The sequence below is a fragment of the Podarcis liolepis genome (assembly GCF_965112155.1).
Source record: "Podarcis liolepis genome assembly, chromosome: 5".
NCBI lineage: Eukaryota > Metazoa > Chordata > Lepidosauria > Squamata > Lacertidae > Podarcis > Podarcis liolepis.
The window spans coordinates 42,779,674-42,792,785 of record NC_139556.1 but is presented as its reverse complement, the minus strand read 5'-3'; the positions used below and the strand labels follow the sequence as shown (position 1 = coordinate 42,792,785).

The window sequence follows — 13,112 nt, the reverse complement described above, 5'->3', positions numbered from 1 at the left end:
ATGTAGTTTAATGGGTACTTCACTTAAGCTGCTTTAAGCCTGTTGTCTTAGCTAGAGTTACATAAGTTGTGGGAGGCAGTTCTAAGCCTTGTGGATTCTATTTCAAAATATTTCATATGTTGATGCAGATTTCCTTGTCCTCCTGTCACAGGTGCCATGACTCCAGTAGGGATCAAGAATCAGAATCAGAGGCTAGAGAACCTCCAGCTATGGAGCCAGACCTAGTTCAGAGCTCCGATCTTCCTCTTAGAGATGAGATGATCACAGAGCCTGGGAGATCCAGTGCCTCACCAGCCCAGTGGCACCTGGCACACACCAGGCCAGAGGCTATGGAACAGATGGGGGGGCCTGCCTACCTTCAGCCAGAGGGTTGACCCTGGAAGACTCAGAAGCAGGGAAGTCCAGCTCTTCATACTAAGTGGGCCACAAGAGTATTTCAACAGAGAACCCATGGGCCGCACTCCAAATTAAATTTCCCTATCCTAAATTAAACTGTTTGCCATATATTTAATATTTGCTACACACCATCTGTTTCATTAAATATATATATATAATTAAATGCACAATTAATTGATTTATTATTTTTATTTATTAAACACATTCAATACGCAAACAGGCGTATGCACTTTCATTAACAACGTAGAATAAGAAAGGATTTACTTACACAGTTTCAAAATTCCAAAAGGATATTATAGACGATAATTCCAAACTATTAAAGAAGGCGTATAATATACTGTTGGAATGGGAAACCAAAAATGAGGAAGTCAAATCACTAATGATTAAGTGGGCACAGGATGTAGGTCACAACATACAATCTGAGGACTGGATAAGACTTTGGAAAGGGGATTTGAAATTTACCAATTGTATATTGTTGAAGGAAAATTACATGAAAATGATGTACAGATGGTATATCACACTAGTAAAATTGTCAAAAATGTATAAAACAGAACTGTTGGAGGTATAAAGAAGGGGAAGGTACATTTTATCATATGTGGTGGGATTGCAAGATTATTTAAAAAAAACCTTTGTGGGAGTGAACTGTTTGCTTGGAGCTGTCTGTGGTCCTGAAACATCTGCTCTGCCTTGCCCCTAGGGAACTGACATCTGACCAGAGCATAGCACTAAGCATCACTATGCTAGCCCAGGGATATCCAGCATGGTGCCTCCAGATGTTTTGAACCATAACCTCCCCTACTCCTGACCATTAGCCAGCTGGGGCCAATGAGGGTCAGAGTCTGCCACATCTGCAGGGCACCACAGTCAGTGACTAAACCTGAGCTAATCTCTCCTTTCTGACCGACTGAACTGGGGAGTTTCTCCAGTGTATATCGTGAACCAATTCAAAAACATGCTGCATGACTCACGTAACATGAAGGGTTATGTCCTTAAAACTTGTCCTTAAATTTTGCCTGATTGCTCAGCCAAAGTGAATGCAGGTTTCTTAAGAAGACCTGGGAATTATATCACCCCTCACTATTTTTTCTCGGCTTCCTTCATATAGTGACAAGCTCACATCACACCAGAATTTGATTCTTCAAGTGTAGGTGTAATATAAGAAACTATCAGTAACAGTGAGAAAAATGTTTGATCCGCTTGCCCGGAGTGTGGAGGTGCTCTGGTAAGCAGTGTGCCAAGGGCACAGGCCCTCTCTCCAAAGCTTTCAAATGTCCTGCCATTTTGAGAAAGTTAAAAAGAAAAGAAAAAAAAGCAGTTGTCTCTTCAGCACAGCAAGGGACATTTACGCTTTCGGACATATTCTGCATATACCAGTGCAAATGAAACAGGACCCTCCCTAAGGTTTTTTCACATACGAAAGGAGGGAACAGATTGTGGGGTCCACAAAGGTTGGCTTGGCTTATTAGTCAGCTGTTGTTTGTGGCCTCCAAGTTGAAACAATTTAACTTGAGATTGTGAAGGGTGGGGTACGTGGTTGATGTTATTCTATTCTGCTCTAATTCTATAGCTTCCAGATGACCTGTTTATTGATCACTCCTTCTGATTTGTTTGCAGGGAGGCTAGATGCTAAGCAGCTGTGATCTCATACTTCCCAGTGCATTTCCCAGTCACTTTCCTTATCATAAGAAGTCTGGAGGGGGTTGGGGGGGGTTGTTGCAGAAGACTTCCCCATCAACTATAATTCCACAATGCAAATTTCCTGGTATGTGATGCAAGTGCCTATACAGCACACCATCTTGAATAACAACTGGACTGACCATCAGAACTGTCTCTGATAAGACTCCAGACTCGCCGCTTTGCAAGAGGGATTCAATCACACACCACAAATTTAGGTTTGTGCAATTAAAGAGGATTTATGCACTCTGGCACAACAAACTTGATTTTTTTAAAAAACAACACAGATTTCTGGCAGTAAGGAAAGTGATGGGCAAACAAATGCAGTCAGGAGGAATAGTGATGGACAGGAAGTCATGTCGCCTCCACACAAACAAGTCCAAATTAATGCTCAGTTAACAGTGGACAAGCATATAATCTCCACACAAGCTTTCCGCAAAGAAACTGGGATAAAGAAACAGGACATCTGGAAGCAACGCAGGCCAACTAAGCTACAATGCTGATGCTCGCACAATTCAGTTAGGCCTAACAGCATGAGCACCACAATGTGGTGGTCACAAATGCATGCAGGAGCACAGCTCCTATTCCCTAAGAGCAAAAACAAAATAGATTTCTGCTTTCACCATCAGGAGCCATCATCTGACAATGTAGGCACCACATTGCAGAGCTCGTAAAAGCAAAAGCAAACTAGGTTGTTGTTGTTTAGTGCATTTCTGTCCTGGTCTATCAACAGTACTGTCTCTCAGAACTATTGTGATGATAAAGGAATCATCCTTTGCAGTCCTCAAATTGGGCAAGGGTGTAGGGGGACCTATGCCATCCCCACCACCAGCATCTTCTTGTATGTCTTTCCCGAATGTCATGTGTTTAGCATGAAGATCGGCAGAGAGATTCTAACTGCGCTCGGCTAAACAAGGCTAGAATCCTCCCTTCAGTCAGGAACCCTCATTGTGCAGGATTCTAACCACATTCAGCTGAACACGGTGCCTGAGCAGACAAAGGAAGCTGGTCTTGAATGCACACCCCTCCACACTTTAAACCCACATGCATTGTTTTGAACACCTGAAGAGGGCTGTAAGTTATGCCATATTATATATCCAGCCCAGCCATCCCTAACCTGGCCTATCTCCACAAGACGTTTGGGGCATCTGCTCCAGCCAGCACAGCCACATACTGAGGGAAGTTGAAGTCCAAAATAGCTGTAGTGCATCAGGTTGAGTAAGGCTGTTATTGCCAAAGAAGGCTTGCAATAGTTGTTTTGCTCCATCCCCAAAAGAATCTGGGGACTTGTTCAGGTGCTAATTCTCTCCCCCCGGATTGTTCCTCTAGCAAGAGCAGAAGCAAGTCACAGGCCAACAAGGTGCATTTTACCTCACCAGGTCAAGAAGAGCCCATCTTCAAATTAGCATGGGATCTCTCAGCTCACAAGTTACACTCAATCTACCCATTAAGAGTAGCAGAAGAAGGAAGTTCTCAGTTCCATGGCTCACTCAGGATATGGGATAAACATGGGAGCCAATTAACATCTAAATTTATAGGTGTTCTGCATTTTCTTTTTCTTACAAGATAACGGAAATGATCTTAGCATGCATTTTCAAGATCACTATATACAGGGTTCTTCTCACTTATTAAACTAATGAAGAATTAATGGTAATTTTTAAAATAAAAAAATCAGGAAAAGGAGTTAAAACATTCCACACACACACACATACACACAGGTTTTGCAACTATTTTAGGGGTGGGGAATACAGCTCAGTGTTTGCATGCAGAAGATCCCAGGTTGATTTTCAGCATTTCCAATTCACCTGTCTGTCAGTGACTGCCAATCAGCATAAACATTGAGCTAGATGTACCAATGGTCAGAATAAGCAGGCTCTAATATGAAAAATGGTAATTTGAACCCAGTTTGGTGACAGGAGACGAGAATGAAAAGGAAGGGCAGAAAAGTTTTGTTTAGAGATTCCTAGGTATTAAAGTTGTTCAAAGATAATTTATAAATGAATTCACCAAACTAAAATAAAAGTGCAAATTGTGTAGCTTATTTCTAACACATTTATGACGTGATGTTTTATTCAGGCACAGAATCTTACCAAGTATTCTATAAAGAAGGGTCTTTTAAATGAAGTGACCAGCAGATGTGAGACACTGGGCTGTTTTCCAACAGTTCTCCGATCAAACACAGTAAACACATCTAACTCCAAAAGGTATCTTGCAGGAAAAATTGCTACCACTCTAATACAGTGGTACCTCAGTTTAAGAACAACCCTGTTTATGAATTATTTGGTTTACAAACTCCGCAAAACCGGAAGTAGTGTCCCGGTTTGCAAACTTTACCTTGTTACCTTGGTCTAATAATGGAAGCCAAACAGTGGAAGGGCACTGGCGGCGGGAGGCCTTGTTAGGGAAAGCGCGCCTTGGTTTAAGAACGGACTTCCAGAACAGATTAAGTTCGTGAACCGAGGTACTACTGTATTAAAAATGATACAGGTAGGCAGCCGTGTTGGTCTGACACAGTTGATATATATATAGAGAGAGAGAGAGAGAGAGAGAGCGCGCGCAGTAGCACCTTAGAGACCAACTACGGTAACTTTGTTCTTGGTATAAGCTTTCGTGTGCATGGTATCTGAAGAAATGTGCATGCACACGAAAGCTTATACCAAGAACAAACTTGGATGGTCTCCAAGGTGCTACTGGACATTTCTTTATATATATATAGATAGATAAAGTTATAGATGGCTGGGTCTTAGTGCTTATTCAGAGCGTTCAGAAACTAATGGGTTGTGTAGAGGTTCGTTTTCTTTGAACTTTATATTTCCTTTTGCACTCTAAACCTTCAGTGAGTTGGGTCCTGGCACCTGTGATTCATGACAGTTTCTTTCTCAGCACTCTTTATCACAGAAGCCAATGAACACTGCTAAAATATTAATAATGCATAGAAGGAATAATACCATTTACCATTTACCAGTGCGTCTTGCTAATTCTGCATGGTAGTACCAGTTTAATGTAAGCAAATCCTGAGAGGACCTGTAGCATGCACAAGCCAATTCTGTGCATGTTCCTCTAGGAATTCAGAAGGGTTTACTCCTGAGTAAATGTACACAGGCTTGTTGCAGCCTCCTCTGCCATTACTCAGCCCACCCTGCAAAGCCATGCACAGATTGTCGAGTGCACACAAGGAAGGAGAACAGCCAACGATAAACTATCACCACTTTTCACAACCTCTGAGTTGTGGCAGGATCTAGGTTTTACCCCTCCTTCAGAGGTGGTGGGGCAGGAAAGAGGAGCATGCAGTCTATATAGCCTAATCTCCATTATCAAAAGTGATCTATAGAGCCTAATCCCCATTACCAAATTTTCACAGCTCTCCGTGTTCCATAATCCCCTGCCATTAACACGTGCAAATGTCTAATCCTATTAGCCCCCCCCCCATGGTTTTATCAAATTAAAAGAAAAGGACATAGAATTATAATATATAGATATAGGAGGCTTTATAATATAATATAAAGCCTCCTATATCTATACAATGGTCATATTTGCATAATACCAGCTCCAGATTCTGCATCTGATACGGATGTGCGACTTATTATTTTTTTTTTAAAAAAAAGTTATGAATTGTATACGTTTGCGCTTAGAAGTAAACTTACAGGATGGCAAAGGCATAAACCACAGACACGGAACCGTGCGGACACCATGTGCCCCTTCCAGAGGCAGAAAACAAACCCCAATCTTCATTCACTCTTCTCTTTCTTACAGAAACTGCCTCTTTGCCCGGCCATGCGCCCGCAATTGGCTACATCATTTCCGGGCAGTCTTGTCGGAGGCATCTCAAGCCCATCGATTCCCCACCCCCCCGCGCCGTCCACAAAGCACTTCTGAGTTTCCTGCCATTTCACTTTCCCCCTAAGTGCCGCCTTAGAGGGTCCCACGACGACCCTTTCCGGAGCGGAGTTCCTGAGCCGGACTCTTCCCTCGACAGACATGCACAGTCCACACGCGCCCTCCGCGCGTAAAAGGAAGGATGGGCAGTGTTTGAAAAGCAGAAAGGGAGAAGAAAAGGGCTGCTCTTACTCACCATCCTCCTTCTCGTCGAAGACGGGTCTCTTGGAAGACGAGGAGGAAATGCTGGCTCCCATCCTCTTCTTCCACTTGCTCCAGTGAAACATTGGCGAGGGAGGCGCCAGGGCATTCCCTACCAAAGTCCCGGGAAGCTGGGCGAGCCGGGCGCGGCGGCGGTGGCGAGACGGCGCGGGAGAGCACCTTCAAGATGGATCTGGGGTGTGTGAGAGGAGAGAGGGCGCGCGTGTGTTTGTGCGCCTGTGTGCAACGTGTCTGAGGGGCTCTTCTTCCTTGCCAGCCGCTTGCTTCTCTCTCTCTCTCCGTCTCCAGTCTCTCGCTTTTGTCTGCACGGCGCGCACCCCCAGGGCCCTGGGGGAGGGAGAAGAGGAGCCAAGTGCCCGAGCTTGGCTCCCTTTGGGCGCCTTCTTCCCGATTTGGAGAGAAGGGGGTCCCTCCTACTCCCCGTCAGCTTCTGGGGAACGGAGAGAGACCCGAGCGCCTCTTCAGCTTCAATCTCTCTCTCTCTCTCTGAACACACGATCGAAATCGCCCTGGTTTTGTTCAAGCAACACGCCTCTCTCCCCCTCCCCCTGCCTCACCAGAGCCTTGGGCTTTCCCCGCGCAAAGACGCTGCTGGAGACGAGGCGCGCCCCCGGAGCGGTCGGGGTTTTGTGTTCCGCGGCGCGGGTGCGCGTTTACAACGGCGAGACTCGCGAGCCGCTTGCCCTCAACTCCAGGGAACGCGAGACTCGCCACTTCCCGGCTAGGTGGCGCTCGAGTCGTGCCAACGTGGGGATTACCTTTCACCTTCTGAGATCATCCGAACGCAGCTCGCTGGAGGAGGTGGCAGTTTGGAGATGGTGGAGGGTGAGGGGGCATTAGGCTAGTTGCCCATGCCCGCCTCCAGATTGCCCTGCCTTGTTCGCTTCAAAGCAAAAATAAATGCCAGCAGACTAAAAAATGTATCCAAGCAGGATGAGGAGGGGAAGTTTATTATTATGCAAAGGGGAGGGGACATTTCTCTTGTGTTCCCGCCCCCCTTTTGTTGTTTAAAGGCTTTGGCTGTTCTTGTTAAACTAAGATCTCTTTGAGAGTGTTTTCTTTTCTTGGTCTGCAATAACCTGGAGAAAAAGGGAAAGGGGTTTGATTATGGGGTGTTCACAGAAAAAGAATGCCATCAAATGACCACCAGAATACGCCCAAGTTTCCTCAAGGGCCATTGGAGGGTGACTGGTCACTTCCCGATTGAAATTCCTCTTCCAAGTGGCCTGTGCAAAATGCACTGAGATGGAGAGGAATGGCGCCAGAACCTGACATCCTTGAGCAGTTGTTGGGGCCACAGTGTCTAGACAGGGTCCATTGTTGATGCCTGCCCTGGGACCTTTTAAAAACATTTCCCATGCTTTGAGCACCACTTGGTGATTGGAGTCAACTGCCAATTTAATTGAACACCAGGTGCCGGACATGATCAGTGTGTAGTGGTTAAGAGCGGTAGACTCGTAATCTGGGGAACCGGGTTCGCGTCTCGGCTCCTCCACATGCAACTGCTGGGTGACCTTGGGCTAGTCACACTTCTCTGAAGTCTCTCAGCCCCACTCACCTCACAGAGTGTTTGTTGTGGGGGAGGAAGGGAAAGGAGAATGTTAGCCGCTTTGAGACTCCTTCGGGTAGTGATAAAGCGGGATATCAAATCCAAGCTCTTCTTCTCTTCTCAACATGAGGCATGGTGGGAAATTAAAATGTCAGGCAACCTCAGTCATCTGAAACTGCTCAGAGAACTGCTGCTATATTGCTGATTGTTGATTATTGTTTTATTTAATCTGCACGTGCTGTAGAAGGAAGTGAGTGGCAGATGGGTCTTGTCAAACTGGGAAGGTAAGTCAAAGTCCACCTAGGAGAAGGAAAACTCTGATCCTAAACCTCCACTGCCAGATATATTTGGGAGAAGAAAAGTCTACGGAGTAAACCCTACACAAATCCAGAGTGGAGTCCCTAAGACAGTTGAATGGCGCCCAGTACGCCTCCTTCTGGCAACACATGCAGCCAAGCTGGTGCAAAACATATTGCTCTGCTTTCCTTTGGACCACATCAGCGAGGCTGAGAGGAGGTCTTATCTGGACAGCCCAGGTCTTCTATACACATAGCCCAGGCTTCGGGGGGGGGGTAACTGCAGTGCTGCTAATGCAATGGTTTAACCTCCCCCCTGGAGGTGCACTCGATTGACTCTTGAGACAGATGCCAACAACAATATCACTTAATATATTAAAAATATATCTAATACCTTGTGGTCTGCCCAACATCTCTGCAATTCATTCGGATAAAAATCCAATTCAAAAGTAAATATACTTTGGCTTAAGTTCATAACTTATTTTCAATACATGTAAACCCATAGACAGCTTTTCAGCATGTGCAAAGTGCTATTATTACTAGTGATTGATCCACAACTCGCACACTTCTGGGATTTGGAGAAAGGGCCTGCAGGAGAGGTTGAGCTGAACAACATCTCTTAAACATGCCACTCCTCTCCACAACCATCCACCATTCCACCTAGCAATATCAGAACACCCAGGACTACAGTCAGGTTCTATATTTGTTCCTGCCATTTTTTTAAAAAACGAATTTCAAAGAACTGAATCCATCACTGTGTTTTAAAGCCGAAAATGGCAAAAACAACAACAACAACCCTAAAATCATCATTTTGGATAATTGCATATCGTAGACAATTTAGTGTTCTATAAACTTTAAACAATTCTTTCAGTAGGCTGGATAAGCACTTTATAAAAAAACCACACACCCAAATGTGCATTGCTTTCAATTAGAACTGCTAATTAATTCACAGCGGTTTTCTCCTCTTATTTAATTGTTCATTTAAACTGCGTGCTGTGCACTGAAAAAGACAAAGGGCGGGGCTTTAGGAAAGGGGGTTTGAGTTTAATGCATATTCTGGTATTGCATATAATGCATTTAGTTCTTTGGAAACTCATACATAAATAACACAACAAAGATGAAAGTTGCATAATGGATACATAATTTCCCAAGCAGCAAGAATCAGAAGGTCCTAAATTACATGATGCTTTCATTGTGCAAAAGAAAAGATGTGCAGACTTCCTTTCAAATTACCAGTGCTGTGATTATCTGGAGCTTCAGAGACACCAACAGACAGTGCAGGTAATGAACATTTAAAGTCTTGTGGCTCCCTCAAAGAAGTTGTGTGCATCTTTGTAGGTGCATTCAGACGTAATCCACATGGACTTACTCCCATGTAAGTGTGCCTAGGCTTGCAGCTTTCCTTATTTTCTACATTAGGTTTACTGGCATTATAGCCAAGTTTCAAAAATTACATCAGAGCTCTCTGAATTCCTGGTGTGCCATTAGCACTTCAAGAGAAATGTGATCCGTACAACTATCAGAACAAATTCCAGAGGGGTAGTGTTGTGCTAATGCATGACAGCAAAATCACCCAAAAGTCATGCAGCAGTTTCAAGAGTAGTGACTTTAGTGTAGGTTAAGCTTTTGTGGAAGAGAATTAGCAGATTGTTTACATGACTCATAAAAGCAGAACGACCCAAAAAGTCAGAAGCAACAACAACTTGATGAGCCCAAATACAGAAAATAAAGAAACACCAACCAATTCACAACAGCAACCACTAGTGATTTTTAAATTTTAATTTATAAGAATATGTATAAACTGTCAAATCATTGAAATACATAATTGTATACAATAGTATACAATTAACAATCAAATTCTTCAAAACTGTCGGGCGAAACAAAACTGTTTTCAGTAGATGATTGTTGATGCCTGTCTGATTTCAATAGGCAGAGCGGGCAGGAGTCAAGTATAGTCTGTCCGATCAAATGCCTAAGCCAATACCACTCACATTCTGTAACCAATAAAGTTGTGGCCTTCTTAACCCATTAACCTAAATACTTATGTCCATGTGTATTATTTTATCTCCAAGTGGGGAAGGGGCCTCGACTCACAAAACTGTTTTCAGTAGATGATTGTTGATGCCTGTCTGATTTTGATACAAAGTGTTTTCCAAATTACTAGGGTCACTGTGCTAAATGCCTTGGTACATGTAAAAATTAAACAAATATAAGATAACTGTGGGACAGCCAAGTGGGCCTCATCAGGTTACTGCAAGAATCTGGGACAAAGCGGTCATTCAGATGTTCCGACTGCAAAAAATCATAAAACCCACTGACGAATACCCCTTCCTCTTGGTTCACGTGGGAACCAATGACACTGCAAACAATAGCCTCCAGAAGATCAAAAGAGACTACGAGGCTCTCGGCAGGAAATTGAAGCAACTAAATGCACAAATTGTCATCTCGTCTGTCCTCCCAGTTGAACGACGTGGCCCAGGGAGAGAGGGGAAAATAGTGGAAGTGAACAGCTGGCTTCGCAAATGGTGTAAACAGGAACGGTTTGGATTCTTAGATCACGGACTGCAGTTTCTTGAAGATGGACTTCTGGCAAGTGATGGGCTGCACCTCACAACGGTTGGGAGAAATGTTTTTGCCAAAAATCTCAGAAACCTCATCAGGAGGGCTTTAAACTGACTAATGTGGGGGAGGGAGACAGTGCTCCTGAAGGTAGGAGTCTATCAATTAATGAAGACGATCATCCAAATGTCATAGACCAAATGGAGCAAACAGCACGCGGACCTAGTGGAGGGAGGAAAAAATCCTTAAATAAGAGACACGGGGGAATGATTAATGGACTTCAATGTCTGTACACTAATGCGCAAAGCATGGGAAATAAACAAGATGAGCTTGAGCTCTTGGTACAGCAAACTAAATATGACATAATAGGCATCACTGAAACCTGGTGGGATAAGTCCCACGATTGGAATGTAATAATGGGGGGATACAATCTATTTCAGAGAAACAGACCAGACAAGAAAGGAGGAGGAGTGGCGTTATATGTCAGGGATGTGTATACCTGTGAAGAGATCCAAGATTTAGAACCTCAAAGCCAAAGTGAGAGCATTTGGGTCAAAATTAAGGGAGAGAAGAATAACAGAGACCTCATTGTGGGAGTTTACTATAGATCCCCAAGCCAAACGGAGGACATAGATGCTGCCTTCCTGGAACAGATGGCCAAGCATGCAAAAGGAAGGGAGATAGTAGTAATGGGGGACTTCAATTATCCGGATATTTGTTGGACGTCAAACTCAGCCAAGAGCATAAGGTCAAACAGATTCCTCACTGGCCTTGCAGACAACTTCATTGTCCAGAAAGTGGGAGAAGCAACAAGAGGAACAGCCATTTTAGATCTGGTCCTAACCAATGTTGATGACCTGGTTAGTGGGCTACAAGTGGAAGGATCATTAGGCGCGAGTGATCATGCTCTTCTGAAGTTTACTATACAGCGGAAAGGAGCAGCCAAGCATACTAGGACTCAATTTCTTGACTTTAAGAAAGCCGACTTCATAAAACTTAGGGAAGTGCTGGGTGAGATCCCATGGACAGCAATACTAAAAGGAAAGGGAGTTCATGATGGCTGGGAGTTTGTTAAGAGGGAGATAGTAAAAGCACAACGTCAGGCAATACCAATGAGACGAAAACATGGAAGGTGCCTAAAGAAACCAGGGTGGCTATCTAAAGAACTTTTAACTGAATTAAGATTAAAAAAGGATGTGTACAAAAAATGGAAAAGGGGGGAAACCACCAAAGAGGAATTCAAACAAATAGCCAGCACGTGTAGACACAAAGTCAGAAAAGCTAAAGCACAGAATGAACTCAGGCTTGCTAGAGAGGTTAAAAGCAACAAAAAAGGCTTTTATGGGTATGTTCGTAGCAAAAGGAAGAACAAAGAAACAGTGGGGTCACTCAGAGGAGAAGATGGTGAAATGCAAACAGGGGACACAGAAAGGGCTGAACTCCTCAATGCCTTCTTTGCCTCAGTCTTCTCCGATAAAGAAAACAATGCCCGACCTGAAGAATTTGGAGCAAATGATTCAGCAAAGGAAACACAGCCCAGAATAACTAAGGAGATAGTACAAGAATATTTGGCTAGATTAGATGTATTCAAGTCTCCAGGGCCAGATGAACTGCATCCAAGAGTATTAAAAGAACTGGCAGATGTGATCTCAGAACCACTGGCAGTCATCTTTGAGAATTCCTGGAGAACAGGCGAAGTCCCGGCAGACTGGAGGAGGGCAAATGTTGTCCCTATTTTCAAAAAGGGGGAAAGAGAGGACCCAAACAATTACCGCCCAGTCAGTCTGACATCAATAGCAGGGAAGATTCTGGAACAGATCATTAAGCAAACAGTCTGTGAGCACCTAGAAAGGAATGCTGTGATCACCAATAGTCAGCATGGATTTCTGAAAAATAAGTCATGTCAGACTAACCTGATCTCGTTTTTTGACAGAATTACAAGCCTGGTAGATGAAGGGAACGCAGTGGATGTAGCCTACCTTGATTTCAGCAAGGCATTTGACAAGGTGCCCCATGATATTCTTGTAAAGAAGCTGGTAAAATGCGGTCTTGACTATGCTACCACTCAGTGGATTTGTAACTGGCTGACTGACCGAACCCAAAGGGTGCTCATCAATGGTTCCTCTTCATCCTGGAGAAGAGTGACTAGTGGGGTGCCACAGGGTTCTGTCTTGGGCCCGGTCTTATTCAACATCTTTATCAACGACTTGGATGATGGACTCAAGGGCATCCTGATCAAATTTGCAGATGACACCAAACTGGGAGGGGTGGCTAACACCCCAGAGGACAGGATCACACTTCAAAACGACCTTGACAGATTAGAGAACTGGGCAAAAGCAAACAAGATGAATTTTAACAGGGAGAAATGTAAAGTATTGCACTTGGGCAAAAAAAATGAGAGGCACAAATACAAGATGGGTGACACCTGGCTTGAGAGCAGTACATGTGAAAAGGATCTAGGAGTCTTGGTTGACCACAAACTTGACATGAGCCAACAGTGTGACGCGGCAGCTAAAAAAGCCAATGCAATTCTGGGCTGC

At 44.1% G+C, this 13,112-nt stretch overlaps 1 protein-coding gene across 1 annotated transcript in view; it reads right to left on the bottom strand.

The window, feature by feature from the left end:
- STK32C (serine/threonine kinase 32C) overlaps positions 1–7,050 on the bottom strand; it is a 160,140-nt gene extending 153,090 nt beyond the window's left edge. Inside the window, exon 1 of the mRNA XM_083506003.1 lies at positions 6,143–7,050. Coding sequence (XP_083362129.1) covers positions 6,143–6,233 — 91 coding nt within the window. The 5' untranslated portion in view covers positions 6,234–7,050. The remainder of the gene's footprint in view (positions 1–6,142) is intronic.
- Positions 7,051–13,112: the final 6,062 nt, after the last annotated feature.